General features: G+C 48.0%; 1 protein-coding gene across 2 annotated transcripts in view; it reads left to right on the forward strand.

Moving 5' to 3' along the window:
• Window positions 1–25281, forward strand: part of KPNB1 (karyopherin subunit beta 1) — a gene marked incomplete at its 3' end in the record, with an annotated part of 30055 nt that extends 4774 nt beyond the window's left edge. Inside the window, exons 4-22 of one of the 2 annotated variants that reach the window (XM_084222376.1) lie at window positions 1095–1295; window positions 3163–3315; window positions 3912–3971; window positions 4073–4162; window positions 5190–5300; window positions 7461–7562; window positions 8566–8790; window positions 9976–10167; window positions 12281–12411; window positions 13984–14131; window positions 14397–14468; window positions 16830–16974; window positions 17775–17857; window positions 19155–19262; window positions 19880–20023; window positions 20490–20595; window positions 21123–21237; window positions 23045–23206; window positions 23746–25281. In XM_084222376.1, the coding sequence (XP_084078502.1) occupies window positions 1095–1295; window positions 3163–3315; window positions 3912–3971; window positions 4073–4162; window positions 5190–5300; window positions 7461–7562; window positions 8566–8790; window positions 9976–10167; window positions 12281–12411; window positions 13984–14131; window positions 14397–14468; window positions 16830–16974; window positions 17775–17857; window positions 19155–19262; window positions 19880–20023; window positions 20490–20595; window positions 21123–21237; window positions 23045–23206; window position 23746 (2349 nt within the window). Of the gene's footprint in view, window positions 1–1094; window positions 1296–3162; window positions 3316–3911; window positions 3972–4072; window positions 4163–5189; window positions 5301–7460; window positions 7563–8565; window positions 8791–9975; window positions 10168–12280; window positions 12412–13983; window positions 14132–14396; window positions 14469–16829; window positions 16975–17774; window positions 17858–19154; window positions 19263–19879; window positions 20024–20489; window positions 20596–21122; window positions 21238–23044; window positions 23211–23745 lie in introns of those variants that run through there. The other variant, XM_084222377.1, reaches the window with a different exon arrangement.
• Window positions 25282–25592: the final 311 nt, after the last annotated feature.

Here is a 25592-nt window from a genome sequence, read left to right on the forward strand (position 1 = left end):
ATTGGTGTATAACTGAATATGCAGGAAAAATGCTAATCCCTTCTTCTATTTTTTATAGATAATATTATTGGTATTCAAGTGGAATTTATCAAAGAAAAGCATTTCACTCTCTATTTTTTTAAAAAAAAGTTAAAGAAAATTTTACTGGTGTATGACTGGAAAATGCTGAAAAAATCCATCCTACTCCCTCTGTTTTTCTAAGGAAAAGTTCCCAAAGTCCACCAACAAAAATCCTCCTGATCAATCCCAATGCCCAACAAAATTACCCAGATAATCTTGACATAAAAAAATTTGCTTTTTTGGGGTGATTTATTGAACCTTCACCACGAGAATCCCAGCCAGACTCTCCAATCCCCACCACCATTTTTCTAGAGGATGCCGAGTGAATTCTGGCAAAACCTGGGGGGTTTGGGGTCTCTGGGGTGCTTTATCCCCCCATTTGTGCTGACCCCTGGCCCTGCAGGTGCTGCAGACGCTGGGCACGGGGTCTCTGGGGTGTGTTATCCCTGTCTGGCGGGTTTGGGGTCTCTGGGGTGTGTTATCCCCCGTTTTCCTGACCCCATTTCCTGGCCGTGCAGGTGCTGCAGACGCTGGGCACCGAGACGTACCGGCCCAGCTCTGGGGTGTTTTATCCCCCCGTCAGGCGGGTTTGGGGTCTCTAGGGTGTTGTATCCCCCTGTCTGGCAGGTTTGGGGTCTCTGTTTTACCCCCCCCGTTTTCCTGACCCCATTCCCTGGCCGTGCAGGTCCTACAGACGCTGGGCACCGAGACGTACCGGCCCAGCTCTGGGGTGTTGTATCCCCCCGTCAGGCGGGTTTGGGGTCTCTGGGGTGTGTTATCCCTGTCTGGCGGGTTTGGGGTCTCTGGGGTATTTTATCCCCCATTCCCTGGCCGTGCAGGTGCTGCAGACGCTGGGCACCGAGACGTACCGGCCCAGCTCTGGGGTGTTTTATCCCTCCATCAGGCGGGTTTGGGGTCTCTAGGGTGTTGTATCCCCCTGTCTGGCGGGTTTGGGGTCTCTGGGGTGTGTTATCCCTGTCTGGCAGGTTTGGGGTCTCTGGGGTGTTTTATCCCCTATTTTCCTGGCCGTGCAGGTGCTGCAGACGCTGGGCACCGAGACGTACCGGCCCAGCTCGGCGTCGCAGTGCGTGGCCGGCATCGCCTGCGCCGAGATCCCCATGAACCAGTGGCCGGAGCTGATCCCACAGCTGGTGGCCAACGTCACCAACCAGCACAGCACCGAGCACATGAAGGAGTCCACGCTCGAGGCCATCGGCTACATCTGCCAGGACATCGTGAGTGCCCCGGGCTCTGCCCAGGGGACGGGCACGGGGGCCGGAGGGAGCGGGGGCCGTGCCGCGCTGGGGCTGGGTTTGTTGGCTTGGCTTGGCTTGGCTTGGGTTTGTTGGGTTGGGTTTCTTGGGTTGGCTTGGCTTGGGTTTGTTGGATTGACTTGGGGTTGTTGGGTTGGCTTGGGTTGGGTTTCTTGGGTTGGCTTTGGTTTGTTGGGTTTGTTGGCTTGGGGTTGTTGGCTTGGCTTGGGTTTCTTGGCTTGGGTTTCTTGGCTTGGGTTTGCTGGGTTCATTGGGTTGGATTTTGGGGTGGATTGGTTCTTTGGGTTGGAGTTTTTTGAATTCTTTGGCTTGGATTTTGGGTTGGAGTTTCTGGGATCTTTGGGTTGGATTTTGGGTTGGATTGGTTCTTGGGTTGGAGTTTCTTTGATTTTTTGGGCTCAGTTTAGAGTTGGGTTTTGTCTTGCATTCTTTGGATTGCATTTTGGGTTGGATTGGTTCTTGGGTTGAAGTTTTTGGGGGGTTTTGGGTTGGATTCCTTGGGTTGGATTTTGGGTTGGAGTTTTTTGGATTCTTTAGCTTGGATTCTTTGGCTTGGATTTTGGATTGAGGTTTTTGGGTTGAAGTTTTTTGCATTTGTTGGGTTTAGGATTGAGTTCTTCGAGTTGGACTTTTTTGGGCCAGGTTTATGGTTTGATTTTGGGTTGATTTTTTTGAGTTTCTTGAGTTGGGTTTGTTGGGTCGGGCTTAGGGTTGGATTTTTTGGTTGGATTTTATCTTGGATTCTTTGCATTGGGTTTTTTGAGCTCAGAGTTTTTGGGGTTGGTCATGAGGCCAAACCTGCCAGAGCTCCAGGAGCATTTGGACAGGGCTCCAAGGGACAGGGTGGGATTTTGGGGTGTCCTGCAGGTCAGGAGCTGGGCTGGAGGATCCCTTTCCACTCAGGACACTCCACTATTCTCCCACTTGGTGATCCTGGAGGGGAATCCCTGGCCTTGAGGATTCCCTGATTCCCAGGAGGCTTTTGTGCTCCTGGAGGGAATTCCCTAATTTCCAGGAGACTTTAAAATGCTTTTGAGGGGCTTTCCCAACCCTAAGGATTCCTTGATTTCCAAGACAATTTTATATGATCTTGGAGGGCTTTCCTGACCTTAGGGATTCCCAGGAAGCTTTATGATTTGGGCTTTTCCAACCTTAAGGAATTCCTGATTTCCAGGAGAGTTGTGTCCTCCTGGAGGGGATTCCCTGATTTCCTTAAAATCATCTTGGGGGACTTTCCCGACCTTAAGGATTCCCAGGAAGCTTTGATGATCCTGGAGAGCTTTCCAAACCTTCAGGAATTCCTGATTTCCAGGAGATTTTTACAGCTCTGGAGGGGATTCCCTGATTTCCAGGAGACTTTTCCCCCCTGCTGGCAGCTCCAGGCAGGTTCCTGGAAGGCCTGACCTCCTTTCCCACCCCAAATCCAGGTCACGGTTCCTGAAGGGAATCTGGAGGCTCCGTGTCCCCGCAGGGCTGAGGGAAAACCTCAGCTCCGCATCCACGTCCTGGGGAAAGCAGGGCCCAGCCTTGGGATCCTCCCTGGGCTGGAAAATCTGGGATTTCCTCTGGCCAGGGGGTTTCTGGAGGATTTGTGCTCAGTTCAGGCTTCTCATTCCCATCCCAGGTGCTGCAGGAATTCCTTGGATTTCCCAGGATTTCCTGGTTTATCCTAAAATTTTTCTAAAACATTTATTTGTAGATTCTGGCCAAAAAAAAAAATCTCTTTTATTTGTAGATTCTTTGTAGATTCTACTGCTTGAAAACGTGGAAAAATCTATTTGAATCATAAGTAAGTTTATCCAGATTTTTTTAAATGTTTTTTTTTCAGGATCCAGAGCAGCTCCAGGACAAATCCAATGAAATCCTGACTGCCATAATCCAGGGAATGAGAAAGGAGGAGCCCAGCAACAATGTGAAGCTTGCAGCTACCAACGCACTCCTGAACTCTTTGGAATTCACCAAAGCAAACTTTGACAAAGAGGTGAGGAAAAACCTCAAAACTCCCCAAAATCTCGGGAGGGGTTGCTGGTCCCGGTCAGTGATGAGGGTTCATGCACCACGCTGAGTTTTGATGGATAAATCCTGTGGAACCTGAGACTGGGATCCAGCTCTGGGCCTCTGCAGGGAGGGCAGCGCTGGCCTTTCCCCTTCTTTTCCTTCTTTTTTCCCTTTTTCCCCCCCCTTTTTTTTTTTTTTTTTTAAGAAATTGCTGAAATAATTCAGGGACCAGCAGGATTTTTGAATTCTGAAGTTCTGCCGTGTCTTTACTTTGGACAGCCTTGAAATGGAAGTTTTGGATTCCCATTTTGTGGAGGAAAAAAGCACTTCAGTTTTTGGGGAAAAAGACACTTTCATTTTGGGGGAAAAAACCTTCCCCAATTTTGGGGAAAAATACTCCCATTTTGGGGGGGGAAATATTCCCATTTTTGGGAAAAAAAGGTTTAAAATAGAGCAGGGAGTGGTGCCCTGTGCCTGTGCTGGTCCAGACCTCAATTCACCCTCCCTGGGAAGTCTTTAAAGGCTCGAATTCTTCTTTAAACCCCTTTTAATGTTGTTTCATTTCTTTTTTTTTTGCAGTCTGAAAGGCACTTTATTATGCAAGTAGTCTGTGAAGCCACACAGTGTCCAGACACAAGGGTGAGTAAATTCAAAATTCCCTTCCTGGGGAATCTCTGCCTGCCAAAAATATATTAAAACCAAGAAAACTGTGTGAAATTGGGCGTCTTTTTCTGCCCCAGGTACGAGTGGCTGCCTTACAGAACCTGGTGAAGATAATGTCCCTTTATTATCAATATATGGAGACCTACATGGGGCCTGCCCTCTTTGCCGTGAGTGCTCTATGTTTCAGTTATAAAATAATTTTATAATTATTTATGAAGTTATTTATTTATAATAAACATAATAATTTAATAAATACTAAGGAATTATCTATTAATATAATGTCTTGATATAATAATACTTCTATATTAAGATATTAATATATGTTAATAATGTGTCAGTAGTATGTTAAATAAGTTAATATCTAATAAATTGTTTATTTATAATAAATAAAGAAATTTTATTTCTAATTCTCACATTTATTCCTCTGATTTTCCTCTGCTTGTATTTTCCCCCATTTGTATTTTTCTCAGGTTTATTTCTCTGATTTCTCCCCACTTGAATTTATATTTCTCACTTTTTTTGGCTGATCTCCCTGTGTTTATATTGATATTTATTTTCCTGCTTTTCCTCTGTTTATATTTCTGTAATTTCCCCCATTTGTATTTCTCGGGGTTTTTTTTCTCTTCTCTCTCTATACTTGTATTGGTATTTCTCATGTTTATTTCTCTGATTTTCTTTTGTTTATATTTATATTTCTCACGTTTATTTCTCTTATTTTCCTATATTTATATTTCTCACGGTTATTTCTCTGATTTTCCTTTGTTTATATTTCTCACGGTTATTTCTCTGATTTTCCTTTGTTTGTATTTCTCACGGTTATTTCTCTGATTTTCCTTTGTTTATATTTATATTTCTCATCTTTGTTTCCCAAATATCCCTCAATTTCTGTTTACATTTTCCGTTTTTATTTCTCTGAAGGCCACCTCTTCAAAAACTTCCATTCCTGATTTTCCTTTGTGTCCCTGGGAATCTCAATCCATAAAAAATCCCTAAAAACCCCATCCTTGAGATTCCAAATGGGACAAAAACCTCAGTTTGAGGTGATAACATAGGGGGGAAAAATCCGATTATTTGTAATTTTAAACCTCAAAGAGTGTAATTTCCCGCAGTGCCCCATCTCCCCCTGCCCTCCCAGGAAGCAGGATGAGTTCAGGCGGGGTGGGTGCCCAAAATCTCCTTTTTGTGCCCCGGCAGATCACGATCGAGGCCATGAAGAGCGACATAGACGAGGTGGCTCTGCAGGGCATCGAGTTCTGGTCCAACGTGTGCGACGAGGAGATGGACCTGGCCATCGAGGCCTCCGAGGTGGGGCTGCACCCCTGGGCATCCCCTGGGAACCCCTGGGAACCCCCTGGGAACCCCCTGGGAACCCCCTGGGCATCCCCTGGTATTCCCTCATCCATCCCCTGGGCATCCCCTGGGAACCCCTGGGAATCCCCTGGGAACCCCCTGGGAACCCCCTGGGAACCCCCTGGGAACCCCCTGGGAACCCCCTGGTATTCCCTCATCCATCCCTGGGCATCCCCTGGGCATCCTCTGGGAATCTCCTGGGAATCTCCTCATCAATCCCCTCATCCATCCCCTGGGCATCCCCTCATCCATCCCTGGGCATCCCCTCATCCATCCCCTGATCCATCCCCTGGCATCCCCTGGGCATCCCTTCATCCATCCCTGGGAATTCCCTGGGAATCTCCTCATCAATCCCCTGACATTCCCTGGGAATCCCCTCATCCATCCCCTCATCCATCTCCTCATCCATCGCTGGGAATCCCCTCATCCATCCCTTCATCCATCCCCTCATCCATGCCCTGGCACCCCTGGGCATCCCCTCATCCCTCCATCCACCCCCTGGGATCCCCTGGGCATCCCTTCATCTATCCCTGGGAATTCCCTGGGAATCTCCTCATCAATCCCCTGACATTCCCTGGGAATCCCCTCATCCATCCCCTCATCCATCCCCTCATCCATCCCCTCATCCATCCCCTCATCCATCCCCTCATCCATGCCCTGGCACCCCTGGGCATCCCCTCATCCATCCCTCCATCCCCTGGGATCCCCTGCTTTTCCCCTGGAATCTGCCATTCCTGGCTTTGGCCACCCCCGGAGCTCCTCCTGCTGTTCCAGGGGGAAGTGGGGAAATTCCCAGCAGGTTTTGGGCTCACAGCACCATCTGAGAAGTCCTAAAAGAGATTTTGGCGCTTCTTTTTGGGACCTTTAATTCTTCATTTTTGAGTTTTGAGCTCTTCCTTTAGGAGTTGAGTTTTTGGCTCCTCCTTTGGGGATTTTTGGCTCCTTTTGGAGGTTTTTAGCTCCTTTGGGAGTTGAGTTTTTGGCTCCTCCCTTGGCAGTTTTCAGCTCCTCCTCTGGGACTTTTTAGCTCATTTGGGAATTGAGTTTTTTGCTCTCCCTTTTAGAGTTTGCAGCTCCTGATTTGGGAGTTTTTAGTTCCTCATTTGGGACTTTTTGGCTCCTCCTTTGGGGGGAGTTTTTATCTCCTCACTTGGTTCTGGCCCAGGTTCTGCTCCCCCAGGGGGCTTTTGGCTGTCTCTGCATTTGGAATTCCTGTTAGTCCCAAAATCCTGGGATGGATGTGTTGGAAGGACCTTAAATCCCATCCATTCCCAGCCATGGGCAGGGATGCCTCCCACTGTCCCAGCTTGTCCCAGCCTGGTGGTTTTTGTTCAAATAACCCAATTTTACCATTCTCATTCCCTATTTCCCCCTAAATCCACATGCAGCTCCTATCACAGGGCTCTCCCATGTTTTTCCTGGAAATAATCCATGGGATTAATGAAATAATGTCCAAAACGTTGGGGTTGGCCACAGTTATGACTTTTCTTCCAAAAGATGGTTCACATTCCCTAAAATCCATGATTTATGAGTCAGACCTGGAATTCTGGATGAAATCAAAGTAATTATCCTGTGGAATGGCTGGGGCTGGAGAGGAATTTGGGGAATTTGTTCTGCATGCAGATGCTGTTTGCAGAAATTATCTGTGGAGATCAATAACAGCTGGAACTTTGAAGGGCTCTGCATGAATCACATCCACTTTTTAAAAGCAGCTAAATCTTTTTTTATGCTTGCATTCCCAAAAAATGAAAAAACCCAAGGATAAAAGGACAGGCAGCAGCAGTGGGGTGGGGTTTATTTGCTCCAAACCTTTTGCTCCTTCACCTCAGGGTCACTTGGTAATTACACCTGACAGCCAAGTGAAAATGGGGATAATTGTGCCCTGTGAGGAGGGATGAGGAATTAAAGTGGATTTTGGAATATTTAACTCAGTGCAAACTGCCCTTGAGGCAGCTTAGAATTCGTGCTGGGGAGGAGAGGGGGGGTAAAAAAGGGAATTTGTGTCTCCTGGAGTTGATCATTTACCCTTTTAATGCTGAAAAAATAGAAAATTATATAGAAACGGATAAAAATATTGATGAAAATAAACTTTTCACCTCTTTTTCTCCTCTCCAGGCAGCAGAGCAAGGACGGCCCCCAGAGCACACCAGCAAGTTCTATGCCAAGGGGGCACTGCAATATTTGGTCCCTATTCTAACCCAGACCTTAACAAAACAGGTGAGTGCCACCTTCCCTGAGGGAATTGCAGCTCAGGGGTTTGGGTTCCTCTGCTCCCACCTGGATCCCAAAGTGGCTCAGGAGGCAGCAGTCCCTGGTCTGTGATGAGCTCTCATGCACCACTCTGAGCCAGTGATGCAGCAGTTTTTGGGCTGAGACTGGGACTTGCCCCCTTTCCCCTGACCTCACCCCAGGGGTTGTGGTTTCCTGAGGGGTTTGGTGATTCCCTCTATTCCTATTTGGAATATTTGGGATATTAAACCAAATATTCCACAGCCCCTGCCTCATGGGGGCTCCAGTTCCTGGGATTTTTGAAGCCCCAGTCCCTGTTAAACACTTCCAGGGATTTACTGGAGCTGTGCTTCCCAGGATTTGTGGTTTCCAGAGAGGTTTGGTGATTCCCTCTATTCCTGACAGAATTTGCTCTTGGGCCTGTAACTTGTATGATTGTCCTTGGTCCCAAGCTGTAAAAGGAATTATTTTATCTCCCTGCTCTATGAAGAGAGCTCACCAGCCCTCAGTGCCAATCTCAGACTCACACGCTAAAGTGTGACAGTCATCACAGGGGTCCCAGGATGAGGGAAGAGACGAGAAAATGACTCCATGTTCAGATGGCTGATTTATTATTTTATGGTATATATTATATTAAAACTATACTGAAAGAATAGAAGGAAGGGTTTCATCAGAAGGCTGGCTAAGAATAGAAAAGGGATGAATAACAAAGGTTTGTCTCTGACCAAGACAGTCTGGACAGCCGGACTGTGATTGGCCGTTAATTAGAAACAACCACATGAGACCCATCCCAGATCCACCTGTTGGATCCCACAGCAGCAGACAATCACTGTTTACATTTGTTCCTGAGGCCTCTCAGCTTCTCAGGAGGAAAAATCCTGAGGAAAGGATTTTTCATAAAATATCATTTTATGAAAACACTAAAGCAGCAGTAAAATCCGAGAGAAGCCCAAGCTCAAGGCAGGCATGGCGCGGTGTGTGTTTCTGTCAGGACGAGAACGACGACGACGACGACTGGAACCCCTGCAAGGCAGCAGGGGTGTGCCTGATGCTGCTGGCCACGTGCTGCGAGGACGACATCGTCCCCCACGTGCTGCCCTTCATCAAGGAGCACATCAAGAACCCCGACTGGCGCTACCGCGACGCGGCCGTCATGGCCTTCGGCTGCATCCTGGAGGGGCCCGAGCCCAACCAGCTCAAACCCTTAGTCATACAGGTCGGTTCTGGCAGCCCAAAATCATGGGGGTCTTCGGGGGAAGGGGTTGGGTTTGTGTGAGGGTTGGTTTAAGGAAAATCAGGGTTTGCAGCCCAAAATCGTGGGGTTCTTCAGGGGAGGGTGTGAGGTTTGTGTGAGGGTTTCTTTTAAGGAAAATCAGGGTTTGCAGCTCAACATCACGGGGTTCTTCAGGGGAAGGGGTTGGATTTGTGTGAGGGTTTCATTTAAGGAAAATCAGGGTTTGCAGCCCAAAATCGTGGGGTTCGTCATCTCAAAATCTTCACCTCTTGCACCTCAACATCTTCAGGGGAGGGTGTGGGGTTTGTGTGAGGTTTTAATTTAAGGAAAATCAGGGTTTGCAGCCCAAAATTGTGGGGTTCTTCAGGGGAGGGTGTGAGGTTTGTGTGAGGGTTTCTTTCAAGGAAAATCAGGGTTTGCAGCTCAACATCACGGGGTTCTTCAGGGCAGGGTGTTTGGTTTGTGTGAGGTTTTAATTTAAGGAAAATCAGGATTTGCAGCTCAACATCGTGGGGTTCTTCAGGGGAAGGGGTTGGGTTTGTGTGAGGGTTTCATTTAAGGAAAATCAGGGTTTGCAGCCCAAAATCGTGGGGTTCGTCATCTCAAAATCTTCACCTCTTGCACCTCAACATCTTCAGGGGAGGGTGTGGGGTTTGTGTGAGGTTTTAATTTAAGGAAAATCAGGGTTTGCAGCCCAAAATCGTGGGGTTCTTCAGGGGAGGGTGTGAGGTTTGTGTGAGGGTTTCTTTTAAGGAAAATCAGGGTTTGCAGCCCAAAATTGTGGGGTTCTTCAGGGGAGGGTGTTGGGTTTGTGTGAGGGTTTAATTGGGGTTAATTAGAGGAGAACATCTCAAATCCAAATCCTGCATTGTCCCATAATCTGGCAGTCACATTAAGTTACCTCAAGTCTGATTTGGGACTCTGGTAGGAAAGGATATGGGGAGAAATGCATTTGAAGGAGTGAAAAATACAATATTTACTAAGTGTAGAAGCTGCTGTCACTTTCTGCATGCTGAGTAAAACCATCGTTGGTGAAGGTATTTGGAAAAGGGGTTAAGGAACAGAGCCATTAATACAAAATAGAACAAAATATATCCTAAATCAACCACAGGGCTGGGACAAATGCAGGATTTTTTTACTCCCCTGGTTCCTCCTGGCTCCTTGCAGGCCATGCCGACGTTGATAGAGCTGATGAAGGATCCCAGCGTGGTGGTCAGGGACACGACGGCCTGGACCGTGGGCAGGATCTGCGAGATGCTGCCCGAGGCCGCCATCAACGACATCTACCTGGCACCGCTGCTGCAGTGCCTGATGGAGGGGCTGGGCGCCGAGCCCCGCGTGGCCACCAACGTCTGCTGGGTGAGGAGGGGACAGCGGCTCCGGGGGCTCCGGTGTCACTGGGTCCGAGCGCTGTGCCAGCTCAGTTGTGCTGGCTCTCTGTGCTCGTCCATGAATTTGGTGGGCACTTCCAGGGACTGGGAGTTCAGAGTTCAGCCCTGCAGGGGCTCTGATCCATGGGGAACAGCAGTTCTGGAGGATTCTGGTGTCACTGGGTCCGAGCGCTGTGCCAGCTCAGTTGTGCTGGCTCTCTGTGCTCCTCCATGAGCTCGGTGGGCAGTTGTAGTGGACACTGGGATGGCTACATGACACAGGCAGTTCCAGGGATTGGGAGTTCAGAGTTCAGCCCTGCTCCAGGCAGCTTGTGCAGATGCCTGGGGCTTTTTCCATGGGGAGTTTTCCTTAATATCCACCCTGGACATGCCTTGGGCTTGTTTGGTCTTGTCCGACCAAATCTCGCATGTTTTCCTCATTTTCCCCTCACAAATTTCACCTGTGTCCCCTCACATTTCCCCCTCACGAATTCCCCCATTTCCCCCATTTTCCCCTCACATTTTCCCCTCAGGAATCTCCCTTGTTTTCCCCTCCCATTTCCCCCTCACGAATCTCCCCCATTTTCCCCTCACATTTCCCCCGTTTTCCCCTCATATTTCCCCCAGTTTCCCCTCACATTTTCCCCTCACAAATCTCCCGTTTTCCCCTCACATTTTCCCCTCACGGATCTCTCCCTTTTTCCCCTCATGAATCTTGCCTGTTTTCCCCTCACATTTCCCCCATTTCCCCTCACATTTCCCCCATTTTCCCCTCACATTTCCCCCTCAGGGATCTCCCCTGTTTTCCCCTCAGGGATCTCCCCTTTTCCCCTCACGAATCTTGCCCATTTTCCCCTCACATTTTCCCCTCACATTTTCCCCTCACGAATTCCCCCATTTCCCTCGTTTCCCCTCACATTTCCCCTTCACAGATCTCCCCCTTTTTCCCCTCACGGGTCTCCCCCATTTCCCCTCACATCTCCCCCATTTTCCTTCAAATCTCTCCATTTATCATCGAGCAGAGCCTGGCTCCACCTTCCTGTTGGGGGTTTCATTGATTATAATTTAAAATATATAAATGAAAATTAATCTATAAAGCTAGACCCATTTATGTATTTATATTGTTTATTACATAACTTTCTGTATTTATATTGGTTTCTATCTTTATATAATTTAATATGTGTATATAAATAGATATTTTTGTATAATTTAATGTATTTATATAATTTTTAGTGTGATTTTATCTATTTATACACACACACTTTAGTGAATTCCACAGTTAATCCATGGCTTGCTCCCCCCGCAAACACTGGTTGACACTTTAATTATCCCAGCTCTATTTTGTGGCTCTGGCAGGAAAAAACAAAGGAAAAAGGTAGAATTTCAGGAAAAAAAATGCAGATATTCGCTGAGTGTAGCAGTTGCCTCTAGTGTGGGAATGTTGTGGGAGCTGTCCCTGCTGTTGTGGGGTTGGAAAAAGGAGTTTTTGGGTTAAGCTTTTTATTGGATTGCCTCGAGGCCCAAACCCAGGCCTGCTCCTGGAGTGATCCGGGAATAATTTGGGAAGCAGGATTTATTTTCTCCTGATGCTTTGTGTGGTCTCCATGTCCCCACTGCCGCCCAGGAGCTGCTCCTGCAGGCTGAGCTGGGGAGGAGGATTTTGCTGTCAAAACAACCCCTACAAGCGACAGGATCCCTTCTCTGTACAATTCCAGAGGTTCCTCAGCACACCGGGGTTTTCCCTGCTCCGTTATCCTGGCAAACATCCAGGCGGTTTTCTCTCCTGATGATGATTCCTGGCTGTTTTTGGAGTAAAATAAAAAAATCAGGGAGATTTAGCTCCCCTCACCCACCTATAGCACAGTTAAACTGCTCTGGAATCGTTCATCCCTCACACTTCTTTGGGGATATTTTTGTTGTTGTTGTTTTTTGTGTTTGGCTTTTTGTTTTGTGGGATTCTTTGTTGTTGTTTTGGGTTTTTTTGTTGTTTTTGGTTTTGGGGGGTTTTTAATCTTTTTTTTTTGAACGAAAACTGATGAAATCTGACTTTGTGGAGCTGTGAGGGTGGAAAGCCAATGGATATTTTGGTGTTTTGTGTCCAGGCCTTCTCCAGCCTTGCTGAAGCTGCCTATGAAGCCGCGGACGTGGCTGATGATCAGGAAGAGCCAGCGACCTACTGCCTGTCCTCCTCCTTCGAGCTGATAGTGCAGAAACTGCTGGAGACCGCCGACAGGTACAGCAGCCTCTCCAAAACACCTTGGCTCGGTATTCCCCACTCCACCTTTCGGGCTCCTCCTGGCACCTGAGATCTGGTGTTGGCTTTAAACCTGGCTTTATTTGGGATTAAAAAAACCCAGAGGAATAGAGGATGCAGGAAAACAGCCCTTCCCACTGAATAATTTCTCATAATTTTGTCCATATCTGGTTTTAGGAAGTCCAGAAGTGTCCCTTCTCCCTTTTCCTTCAAATTTCTCCTGTTTTCCCTCACCTCTCCCCTTTTTTCCCCTCACATTTCCCCCTCACCTCTCCCCCATTTTCCCCTCACATTTTCCCCTCACGTCTCCCCCATTTTCCCCTCATGTCTCCCCCATTTTCCCCTCACTTTTTCCCCTCATGTCTCCCCCATTTTCCCCTCATGTGTCCCTCATTTTCCCCTCACATTTTCCCCTCATGTCTCCCCCATTTTCCCCTCACATTTTTCTCTTCACATCTCCCCCATATTCCCCTCACATTTTCCCCTCACATTTTCCCCTCATGTCTCCCCCATTTTCCCCTCACATTTTCCCCTCATGTCTCCCTCATTTTCCCCTCACATTTTCCCCTCACATTTTCCCCTCATGTCTCCCCCATTTTCCCCTCACATTTTCCCCTCACATTTTCCCCTCACATTTTCCCCTCACATTTTCCCCTCACATTTTCCCCTCACGTTTTCCCCTCACGTCTCCCCCATTTTCCCCTCACATTTTCCCCTCACAACTCCCCCATTTTCCCTCAAATCTCCAAGTTTAACTCCACATTTGTGAGTCTCTGCCCCTCTTGTGCAGTCACGAGGCTCAGCCCCTTTGGCTGCAGGGCCCTGGCTGATCAGGAGCTGCAGCAGGACATGGTCAGGGACCCCTTTTTGTTCCTTTTCTGAGGGTTTTTGTGTGGGTTCCATCCCTTCCAGGTGCTCCCAGAAGAGCCAGGCACCCGCTTAATCTCCCATTCCCATCCCAGCTGAAACAGAAAATAGATGAGGCAAAATATTTTGCTCTCAAATGCAGGGAAAAAAAGGCCAAAACTCAAATTTTATGGTGTCTTAAGGTCACGTAAATCTGACAGCTCCAGGTTCAGTCCCTGGATCAGCTCCATGGACTGATGGAGCTTTTTTTGCTGCTGATTCTCCTTAAAAACCTTGTCCCAGTTCAAAGTTTAAACTCTCCCTGTCTGCATTTACATCCAGGCAGGAGTGGAGTGTCTGGCTGCAGGCTCTGGGGCCCTTCCGTCGTCTCAGGTGCCTTAATTCCGAATTTCACACCCTCGGGGTGTCTGGGAGGGGCTCTGAAGTGCTGCTCACCTGACACAGCTCCGAGGCTCCTTCTGTCCCTCTCCTTGTTGTGGGAGCTACAGAAAATCATTTCAAAAACTGAAAATCGTTCAAAAGAAAGCTGCCAGGAGCGGCTTCACAAATTCCCTTTATTTCAGGGCTTTTCAAGTGGCTCCTGCTTGTCACAGCACTCAAATGGAGCTGTTGCTGGTTTACTAAAATTAAAAAAAATCTGTTTCCAAGCACTTGGAGCTGCAAATCTTCCTCCTTCTGTTGCAGACCTGATGGACACCAGAATAACTTGAGGAGTTCTGCCTATGAATCCCTGATGGAAATAGTGAAAAACAGTGCCAAGGACTGTTATCCTGCTGTCCAAAAAACCACCCTGGTCATCATGGAGAGGCTCCAGCAAGTGCTGCAGATGGAGGTGGGTAAATCCTGATTCAAAATTAAAAATTTAAATTTAAAACTCTATCCCTGAGAGTGTCCAAATCCAGGGATGGTGGGAGGTGTCCCTGCCCATTTGGGATTTAAGGTCCCAAACCACTCAGAGATTCTATATTCAGCTTCTTCACAGCCCCTCTGCTCTGAAATCTGAAAAGAACAAATATTTAAAGTACAACCTGGCTCTCCCTGGAGCTGCCAGGATCCCAGGCAGCCTCTTCACACGTGGGATTTTGTTCTTGTTTCAGTCTCACATCCAGAGCACCTCTGACAGAATCCAGTTCAACGACCTCCAGTCCCTTCTCTGTGCTACTCTCCAGGTAAATTCTCTCTCCTGGGTTTGCCGTGGGAATAAAGTGATTTTTGAGGTGGTTTTGTGCCCCTAAAGCTGCAGCCTCAGCTCCCAGTGCTGAGAATTGAATGAAAAAAGTGGATTTTGGGTCCCAGCTGACACGTGGGAGGTGATGCAAGGTTCAGAAGTCTCTAAGTTGTGCTCTAGTGACAAAATTCAGGGCAGTATGGCTCGAAGAATGCTGCTGGGGATTTTATAAAAGATTGTCTGTGCTGTCAGATCGGTTCTTGGCTTGGCTACAGCCTCAACAATCCCACAGACAACAACAACAACAAAAAAATCCCTCAAGGCTTTGATTCCCTCCTCTGCCTCTCGTGCTTGGTGCTCCCGTTCCAAACGGCTCCAACTGAAATGTCCTGAGTGTCCTCAGAATTCCCAATTAAACATCTGCAGGGCAGTGCTCACTGCTGCAAACACCACTCAAAAAAGGGATTTTTCCCCCAAAAATCAGGTCAGAGCAACCCAGGTGATCTCCAGGTTGATTTGAGAAATCCTTAGTTTCATCCTCAAAAGCTTTGTGGTTGTTTTCACTCTCCAATTTTAGGGTAATTTTTAAAAATAATAGGAAATGGGAATAATCTGTCCTTATAAAGAGTTTTAATGGGGAATTTTCACCCTGGAATCTCACAGAATGAGCACTGATCTTTACCTGGGGATTGTAATCCAAGTGGAATTAAGATGCGAATTTTAATTTCTAAATATGTTTTTTTACTATCCCAGAACCTGAACCTGAGTTTTTTACCCAGATGCAGCAAATGCTTAAAAACCACTGAGTAAAGCTCAGCAGCAGAGGGGTTTTTTTCAGCATTAAAAAAATAAAATATATGAGGTTTTTTCCCAATTATTTTTTGTTGATTTGCTGGAAATGGAATTATGAGCATCCAGAAGAAGGAAAAACATTTGTTAATATTGAATATTAAGTGAGAAGATCCCATCCCTGGAAGGAACAACTTAGTTTAGTGGGATGTTTTCCTGTCCGTGGAATTGGGGATTTTTGAGCTCTCTTCCCACACAAACTATCCTGGAATTCCATAAATCAAGTCTGAATTAAATAAACAGCCAAAGTCCATTTTTATGGAGTAAAAAATTAAACTTTAAATAAATACTTTCATCTGGAAATTAAGAAATTTTTTTTTCCCTGGGAACTGTTGTATTTTAACCACTTCAAGCATTTCTAAGCTTTAATTCAGAAGGGTTCAACCCCTACAAGCTCAGCTGCGACAGAAAAAAAAAAGGATTTCATTATTATGTTTTTTAAAATAGGCTAAATTTGGGCTGGTCACATTTAATTCCAGCTTACACATGGCAAAGCTTTGAGAACAGCCCATGCAGCAGGAAAGGGAAATTCAGCTGGAAAATCTGAATGCAGCCAAATGAACGGGACTTTGCAGCCACAAAAGCAGATTTTTTTGGCTGCAGAAGGGTTCAAACAGCAGCTCTTTCATCCTTATCAAAGCTCTCAGGGCTGTGGGAATGCTTTATCTGTGGGATGAACAGTGGTTTTTGCCCTTTTTCCATGATTTTTCCCTCAGAATGTGCTGCGGAAGGTGCAGCTCCCAGGGCTGCGGGAATGCTGAGATGTGCAGTGATTTTTGTCCCATTTTTCATTATTTTTTCCCTCAGAAGGAGCAGGCCCAGGGCTGTGGAAGTGCTTTGTCTGTAGGATAAGCAGTGATTTTTGCCCCTTTTCCTCAGTTTTTCCCTCAGAAGGAGCAGGCCCAGGCCTGTGGGAATGCTTTACCCGTAGGATGAGCAGTGATTTTTGCCCATTTTCCACAGTTTTCCCCTCAGAAGGAGCAGCCCCAGGGGTGTGGGAATGCTTTACCTGTAGGATGAGCAGTGATTTTTGCCCGTTTCCCCCGTTTTTCCCCTCAGAACGTGCTGCAGAAGGTGCAGCACCCTGGGTTGTGGGAATGCTTTACCTGTAGGATGAGCAGTGATTTTTGCCCGTTTCCCCCGTTTTTCCCCTCAGAACGTGCTGCGGAAGGTGCAGCACCCTGGGTTGTGGGAATGCTTTACCTGTAGGATGAGCAGTGATTTTTGCCCGTTTTCCACGGTTTTCCCCTCAGAAGGAGCAGCCCCAGGGGTGTGGGAATGCTTTAATGCTTTACCTGTAGGATAAGCAGTGATTTTTGCCCGTTTCCCCCATTTTTCCCCTCAGAAGGAGCAGGCCCAGGCCTGTGGGAATGCTTTACCCGTAGGATGAGCAGTGATTTTTGCCCATTTTCCCTGGTTTTCCCCTCAGAAGGAGCAGCCCCTGGGCTGTGGGAGTGCTTTACCTGTAGGATGAGCAGCGATTTTTGCCCGTTTCCCCCGTTTTTCCCCTCAGAACGTGCTGCGGAAGGTGCAGCACCAGGACGCGCTGCAGATCTCGGACGTGGTGATGGCGTCGCTGCTCAGAATGTTCCAGAGCACGGCCGGCTCTGGGGGGGTGCAGGAGGACGCCCTGATGGCCGTCAGCACCCTGGTGGAAGGTCAGGCCTGGGCTGGATCCGGGAATTTGGGGCAAAGTGGTGAAAAATGTCATTTGTGGTGAAGGGAAAGGGGGGGCTCCGTCCATGGAGGTGTCTGAGGCGGGAGCAGCCTGGGATAGTGGAAGGTGCCACTTTAGGGTCCCCTTCAACCCAAGAAACGCTGGGATTCTGAAATCCAAACCACCTTAAAACATGGGAATTTGGTTTCTTGTATTTTCTTATTATTTCCAAGGAAAAATGTGGATGAGGCAGTGAAGGAGAGCGGGGGGTGTTGACACGGCTGAAGTGTCCGGGTTGGACAGGGCTCGGAGCAGCCTGGGATAGTAGAAATGGTCACCTGAAGGTTCTTTTTATCCCAAGAAATGCTGGGATTCTGAAATCCAAACCACCTTAAAGCGTGGGAATTTGGTTTCTTGTATTTTCTTATTATTTCCAAGGAAAAATGTGGATGAGGCAGTGGAGGAGAGCTGGGGGTGTTGACATGGCTGAAGTGTCCAGGTTGGACAAGGCTCAGAGCAGCTCGGGATAGTGGAAATGGTCACCTGAAGGCTCTTTTTATCCCAAGAAATGCTGGGATTCTAAAGTCTAAACCACCTTGGAGCATTTTCTTAGTATTTACAATAAGGATTTGGGAATTTTCCAATCCAGGAGGACCTGGATAATTTCAGTGCTCTCAGTTGTCGAGTGGAAAGTTGGTTTTCATTGGGTTTGGGTGGAATTTGAGGGATATAGGTTGGTTGTTTATGGCAAATGCCAGGAGTTGGGATTTTCCTTCTCACTGGAATGTTTTCCCTGCACAGTCCTGGGTGGAGAGTTCCTGAAGTACATGGATGCCTTCAAACCTTTCCTTGGGATTGGGCTGAAAAACTACGCCGAGTACCAGGTGTGGATCCAATTTCTCCCTTTTCCAGGGAAATTGTGGCTACCTCATCCCTGGAGTTTTCCAGGGCCGGGTTGGATGAGTTTTGGGATAGTGGAAGGTGTCCCTGCCCATCCAGTGGGGTCACTTCCAACCCAAACAATCCCAGGATTCTCAAATCCAAACCACCTTGGAGCCTGGAATTTTGGTTTCTTACACTTTCTAAGTTACTTTCTTAGGGAAAGTGTGAATAAGGCAGCAAATTCCCCTTGGAATGTCAAATCCTGGTGCCCTCCCCCAGGGGAATTGGGAGGTTTTTTCCCCAGCCCAAATCCTACCCAGAATTTCCCCTTGGAATATCAATCCTGATGGCCTCCGTGGGAATTTTGGAGTAATTTTTCCAGCCCAAAGCCTGGCTGGGATTTCCCCTTTGAAACTGGAATTTGGAGGTGTTCTTCCAACCCAAATCCAACTTCCTGCTGTCAGCCAGCTCGTTCATTATTCCCAGGATTTAATCACCCTCCCGTCCCTCCGGAGCACGGGGACGACCCCAAAATCCCCGGGGATGATCCCAGAATCCCTGGAGGCAATCTCAAAACCCCCAGGGATGACCCCAAAATCCCCAGGGATGATCCTAAAATCCCTGGAGACAATCTCAAAACCCCCAGGGATGATCCCAAAGTCCCTGGGGATGATCCCAAAGTCCCTGGGGATGATCCCAGATCCCCCTGGGGATGATCCCAAACCCCTGGGGATGATCCCAGATCCCAGAGCTGGTCCCAAATCTCCAGGGGATGACCCCAAATCCCCAGGAACGATCCCAAAATCCCCAGGGAAGATCCCAACCCCCCGGGGAAGATTCCAGACCCCCAGGGATAATCTCAAATCCCCAGGGGACAGTCCCAGATCCTCGGGGACAATCCCAGATCCTCGGGGATGATCCCAGATCCTGGAGCTGATCTCAAATCCCCGGGGACGGTCCCAAATCCCTGGGGACAATCGCAGATCCTCAGGGGTGATCACAAACCCCTGGGAATGATCCCAAAATCCCCAGGGGACCATCCCAGATCCCCAGGGGACGATCCCAGATCCTCGGGGACGATCCCAGATCCTCGGGGATGATCCCAGACCCCTGGGAATGATCCCAAATCCCCAGGGGACGATCCCAAATCCCCAGGGGACAATCCCAAATCCCCGGGGACGATCCCAGATCCTCAGGGATGATCCCAGACCCCTGGGAATGATCCTAAACCCCCAGGGGACGATCCCAGGCCCCCAGGGACGATCCCAGATCCCGGAGCTGATCCCTGCTCCCCCGCAGGTCTGCCTGTCGGCAGTGGGGCTGGTGGGGGACCTGTGCCGAGCCCTGCAGTCCAACATCCTCCCCTTCTGCGACGAGGTGATGCAGCTGCTCCTGGAGAACCTGGGGGTGAGTGGGAGATCCCCGCTCCCGAGTAACAGTTGGATGCTCACTCTTCCAGGGGAGTGGGAGGTGGGAGAAGCCTGGCAGAGGTGGGAGGAATCCTCAGGGGGGCAAGGGCTCTGGCTTCTGGGGGAACGTGAATTCCTAAATAAATTCCTTCTCCAATTCCTGAGTTCCTCCCAAATTGCTTCTTCGCTCCCACTCTCTCTCTCTCTCTGAATTCTTTCCTGAATTACTTCTGAATCCTTTCCTGAGTTTTTGAATTCGTTCCTTCCGGAATTCATTCCTTCCAGAATTCACTCCTTCCTTCCTGGATTCCTTAAAAATTCCTCCCTCCCTTCCTTCCAAATTCCTCCCTCCCTTCCTGTTGAATTCCTTCCTTCCAAATTCCTTCCGAATCCTGAATTCCTTCCTCCCTTTCCCTCCCTCTCCCACATTCCTGGGACATTTCCAGGCATTTTCCAGCCCCTGGCTGTTCTTGCTCCAACGTTTTCCACCCCTTCCTGTGGAGAAGCATTCTGGAGCACCCCACACCAGCCCCCTGGTGCAGCTGGAGGCCGTTCCCTCCTTTCCTCCCCCTTCCCACGCTGATCCAGGCCCTTTCTGGGGCGTTTTTTCCCCAGAACGAGAACGTGCACAGGTCGGTGAAGCCGCAGATCCTCTCGGTGTTCGGGGACATCGCCCTGGCCATCGGCGGCGAGTTCAAGAAGTACCTGGACGTGGTGCTCAACACCCTCCAGCAGGCATCCCAGGCACAGGTGGACAAGGTGAGCTGGCCCCAGCCCCAGGGAGCGTTCCCAGGGTCTCACCTGGGTGCCTAAAGAGGCTGGGCAGAGTTAAGGGAATAAAGTAGGGATTTATGGAAAGGCTTCAAGGATGCAGGTTACACCCAAGATGGATTCAGAGTCACGAGTTTTCCCACTTTTATAAGTTTTGGGGTAAATTGTCCAGTTACAGCTGCAGGTTTTGCAGTCCCATCCTCCCAATTGCTCCCCTCAATTTGCTTTGTTTGCACTTTTTGGGCCTTTCTGTTGTTTATACTTTTGGGGCCTGGCCCTGCAGTTCTGTCCCTGCCTCTGGGGCTAGAAAAGGTTTGTTTTGTGTGACTGAGCTGTGAGGAGGAGAACTGCTAACAGTCTGTATGAAGCTCAGAGTCACACACTGAGGCAGCACGGGATGTGGAACGTGAGAGAGCTGGAGAAGGTGTCACCGTGTCCGTGTGTCTGTCCCCAGTCCGACTACGACATGGTGGATTACCTGAACGAGCTGCGGGAGGGCTGCCTGGAGGCCTACACGGGCATCATCCAGGGGCTGAAGGGAGACCAGGAGAACGTGCACCGTGAGTGGGATCCCCGTGGGACCGCCCTGGGGACATCCCGGGACCCAGACACCTCCTGCCATCCTGCATCTTCCCTCCTGAGCCTCCTCTTGGGCTTGTCACCTCCCTGCTCCTTCCCTTCCCTCCAAATCATCCAGTGTCACCTCCAGACCACATCTCCTTTTTTGCCCTTACTCCCCCAAATCCCTTTTCCCCTGTGAATTCCCTTTTTCCCCCGTTTTTTCCCTGAATTCCCTCTTTGTCCCCTTATATCCACAAATTCCCTTTTCTCCTGTTGATTCCCTGAATTCCCTTTTTTCCCTGAATTCCCAGTGCCACATCCCCACATTCCTGGGACATTTCCAGGGATCCAGGAGCTCCCCCTGATCCTCGTTTTTGGGAGGAGGATCATCCTCCCATCCCTCCCCTGCAGCCCCAAAACTCCCGAACAATCCAGGATCGCTCCCCTCCCAGAGGGAGGACCCAGGTGGGGTTTTGGGGAGCATCCCAGCCATTCCCAGAGCTCTGAGCAGGCCTCTCCCCTGCAGCTGACGTGATGCTGGTGCAGCCCAGGGTGGAGTTCATCCTGTCCTACATCGACCACATCGCGGGGGACGAGGATCACACGGACGGGGTGGTGGCCTGCGCCGCCGGGCTCATCGGGTGAGCCCCTGCTCCAGGGAAATCCTGGGGTGCTCCAGGGAAATCCTGGGGTGCTCCAGGGAAAACCTGCCCCTGCTCCTGCCTCCTGCCTCCCTCGGGCTTGTGGGGTCAGTGTGGGGCTGGGAGTTTGGTGTTCCAGGTGTGGAGGGGTTTCGCAGGTGAGAGAATCGTCACAAAAATCCTGGATGTAGGGTTTTTCCAGGAGTGTAGAACCCAGAAATGAGTTTATGCTTAGGGAACGGAGGAAGCCAGGCTAAAATCCTGGGATCTGCCCTTTTTTCCTGCCTGTCTGATGTTTATAGGGTCAGTGTGGGGCTGGGAGTTTGGTGTTCCAGGTGTGGAGGGGTTTCGCAGGTGAGAGAATCGTCACAAAAATCCCAGATTTAGGGTTTTTCCAGGAGTGTAGAACCCAGAAATGAGTTTATGCTTAGGGAATGGAGGAATCCAGGTTCAAATCCTGGGATCTGCCCTTTTTTCCTGCCTGTCTAAAGGTTTTAGGGTCAGTTTTGGGGTGGGAGTTTGGTGTTTGGCTCCCGGTGGGAAGGGATTTTGCAGGTGAGAGAATCGTCACAAAAATCCTGGATATAGGATTTTTCCAGGAGTTTATAACTCAAAAATAACCTTGTCCTTAGGGAACAGAGGAAGCCAGGTTAGAATCCTAGAATCTGCCTTTTTTTCCTGCCTGTCTGAGGTTTTTAGGATCAGTTTTGGGTTGGGAGTTTGGTGTTCCAGGTGTGGAGGGGTTTTGCGGGTGAGAGAATTGTCACAAAAATCCCAGATTTGGGGTTTTTCCAGGAGTGTAGAACCCAGAAATGAGTTTATCCTTAGGGAACGGAGGAAGCCAGGCTAAAATCCTGGGATCTGCCCTTTTTTCCTGCCTGTCTGATGTTTATAGGGTCAGTGTGGGGCTGGGAGTTTGGTGTTCCAGGTGTGGAGGGGTTTCGCAGGTGAGAGAATCGTCACAAAAATCCCGGATGTAGGGTTTTTCCAGGAGTGTAGAACCCAGAAATGAGTTTATGCTTAGGGAATGGAGAAATCCAGGTTCAAATCCTGGGATCTGCCCTTTTTTCCTGCCTGACTAAAGGTTTTTGGGTCAGTTTTGGGGTGGGAGTTTGGGGTTTGGCTCCCGATGGGAAGGGATTTTGCAGGTGAGAGAATCGTCACAAAAATCCTGGATATAGGGTTTTTCCATGAGTTTATAACTCAAAAATAACCTTATCCTTAGGGAACAGGGGAAGCCAGGTTAGAATCCTAGAATCTGCCTTTTTTTCCTGCCTGTCTGAGGTTTTTAGGATCAGTTTTGGGTTGGGAGTTTGGTGTTCCAGGTGTGGAGGGGTTTTGCGGGTGAGAGAATTGTCACAAAAATCCCAGATTCGGGGTTTTTCCAGGAGTTTAGAACTCAAAAATGAGCTTATCCTTAGGGAACAGAGGAAGCCAGGTTCAAAGCCTGGGATCTGCCCTTTTTTCCTGCCTGTCTGATGTTTTTAGGGTCAGTTTTGGGGTTGGGCTTTGGGTGCTTGGCTCCAGGTGTGAAGCGATTCTGAAGGTGAGAAAGTCGTCACAAAAATCCCAGATTTAGGATTTTTCCAGGAGTTTAGAACCAAAAATACCCTCATCCTTAGGGAACAGAGGAAGGCATGCTGAGGTGTTTTCATTTCTCCTGCTGAAGTGAAGGAGGATTATGGGGAAAGCACCTTTGGCCAAGAATTGGGGCATTTTTAAATTGCAGTTTTCCCGAAATCAGCCCCCCTGACCAGCATTTTGTGCCACTCACGTGGGTTTTTCCCCAATTTTCCTCTGCACCCAGGGATTTGTGTACAGCTTTTGGGAAGGATGTCCTGAAATTAGTAGAAGCCAGACCCATGATCCACGAACTGCTAACGGAAGGGAGGAGATCCAAGACGAACAAAACGAAAACCCTCGCGACCTGGGCCACGAAAGAGCTGAGGAAGCTCAAGAACCAAGCTTGGTGAGGCCTCATCCCTCCTGGAAAAATCATGGACCTGGCTCAGCTGAGCCTGGGAAGAGCCACAGTCCCAAAGTTCTGTTTTTCTGGGGGGAAAAAAGCCCCATTTGGGACCCTACAAAGTCGATTTTTCTCAATTTCAAAGTTGGAAAAGTCTCAAAGATTGAATCCAACCCCATTTTTCCCCTTCTTTTGTTTTTTTTTTAAATTTTCACCTGATTTGAGGTGTTTAGGTTTGGGATTTTTTTTTTTGGTGGTAATCCTGGAATTGTTAAATTTGGAAAAAATCTGCAGGATGGAGCCCAGCCCAGGAGCCACATCCCCCTTTTTTAAACACTTCCAGGGCTTTTGATTCCCTGAATTCCCTTCTTCCTCCTGACTCCCCTTTTTTCTCTGAATTCCCCTTTTTCCCCTGAATCCTCTGAGTTCCTTTTTTCCCCCATTTTCCCCTCAGTTCCTTTCGCCCCCTTGAATTCCCCAAATTCCTTCCCCCCCTTCCAAAATCCCATTTTTTCCCCTAAATCCCTTTTTTCCTTTTCCAGATCTGTTACCATTGGGACAACACCTGAGGACCCCCACTGGATAAAAAACCAACAACAACACCAAGAAAAAAAAGGAAAATTCTCCAATCTCCTAGAAAACCCCCCAAAAACCCCGGGAGTGAGGACGTGTGCGGAATGTTTGGGAGTGAGAGGATGCTGAGGATGAGTGAGTGAGGCTCGGAACAAAAATCCCAACCTTTGGTGACCCCCGGCATCCAGGAGGGAATTCTGTGCCCCAAAAATTCCCAAAAAAAAGGGGGAAAAAAGCAAAATTCCCACCAGCCCGAGAGCGGCTGAGCTCGGAGGAGGAAATGAGGGAAAAGCGGGGGAAATTGGGATGGAAGTGGTGCTCTGTGAGGTTTTGGCTGCTGGAGAGAGAGGGAAAGGTGGGAATCTGGGAATTGCCCAGGGTTTGGGATTTCCCAGGGCTTTGGGAATCTCCGGGATGAGGCAGATCCCAAAGGGGAGAGCGAGGAGGAATCTCAAGAGGAGTGAGTGTGTGTGAGTGAGGTCATATCCACATTCTCAACTTCCCAAAAAAAAAAAAAAAAAAAAAAATTTCATTGCAGTTTCTCTCTTTTTTTTTTTTTCCCAAAACCACAAAAAAATAAAAATCCGGGAAAAAAAAAAAAAAACGACAAAAGACAGGAAAAAAAAAAAAAGACAAAAAAAATCTAAACTCTACAAAATTTAAGGGTTCAGCTGTTGCATTTCATAACTGAGGTTCAGGCAGTAAGAGATGGGGAAGAAAAAGTAGAAGAGAGGGGAAAAAAACAAAAAGGACAAAAAAAAAAAAAAAGAAATTTAAGGAAAGTCGCTTTTTTTAGGGATTTTATTTTTAGGGAATGCTGAATGTTTGGAGCTCTTGGCTTGTCCTGCTCAGCAACAAAAGCGCCTTTCCTTCCTTAAATATTCAACTGTGAATGTAGAAATGGGGGAAAAAACACAATTTTTGGGTTGCAGGGAATAGAAAAATCCATTTGTCCAGCGAGTTTCAGGCTTCAAAAAGTCCAAAAAAATCAAAAAAGTCAGGAAAAAAATTTAAAAGTCAGATTTTTTTTTTTAAAGTGCTGCAAATTGGGAAAAGAGATCTCCTGACTCGGACTGTAGCAGAATCAAAATTGTGCCAAAGAGTTCAAAAAGAGGTGAAAAAAAAAAGAAATAAATAAAAATATGCACAAAAAGAAAGAAAAATTTGCAAAATTCAGGTGATGTTTGGAGAGGAAATTGGATGTGGGGGAAAAAAAAAAACCCCACCAAAACTGGGATTAAAAGCTGTTGATTTGGAATTATTTGGGATTTTTTTTGCTTTTTCGGGGCTCTATTCGGATCAGGCTCGATGTGGTTTTTGGTCTCTTGCTGCACTTGGAAAAACACAAGGAAAAAATAAAAAACAGGAAAAAAAAAAGGAAAAAAAAAGAAATTTATATAAAATATATAAATATATAACTTGAGTTGAGCTGACAACGCCGGCGCTTGTAAAAGGTTTCTATTTTTCCACTGCAGTTGAAGATGAATAAAATGGTGTCAAACATTCCCCAATATTTTCCTTTTTTTTTTTTTTTTTTGGGATACTCTTGGCTCTTTTCCAGAGGGAAACCCAGGAAAAAAATTGGGATTTTCCCGATGGATTTTGGGGTTTTTTCCCAGTAATCCACAAGGAATTTTCTCTCGCCGCCTCGGGAGCGGAATTTTTCCTCTGGAAAAAGGAAAAAAAGGGGGGAAAAGCAAAAAAAAAGCTTTTTTTGTTTTCTTAGGAGGTTCAGGGTTTGGAGATTTGGAATTTTCACTTCGTGTGCAGCTCTGTGGAGGGAAAGCTCCTGGGAGGGGGAGCAGGAAAATGGGCA

The sequence above is a fragment of the Fringilla coelebs genome, assembly GCF_963513975.1.
Source record: "Fringilla coelebs genome assembly, chromosome: 27".
Lineage (NCBI taxonomy): Eukaryota > Metazoa > Chordata > Aves > Passeriformes > Fringillidae > Fringilla > Fringilla coelebs.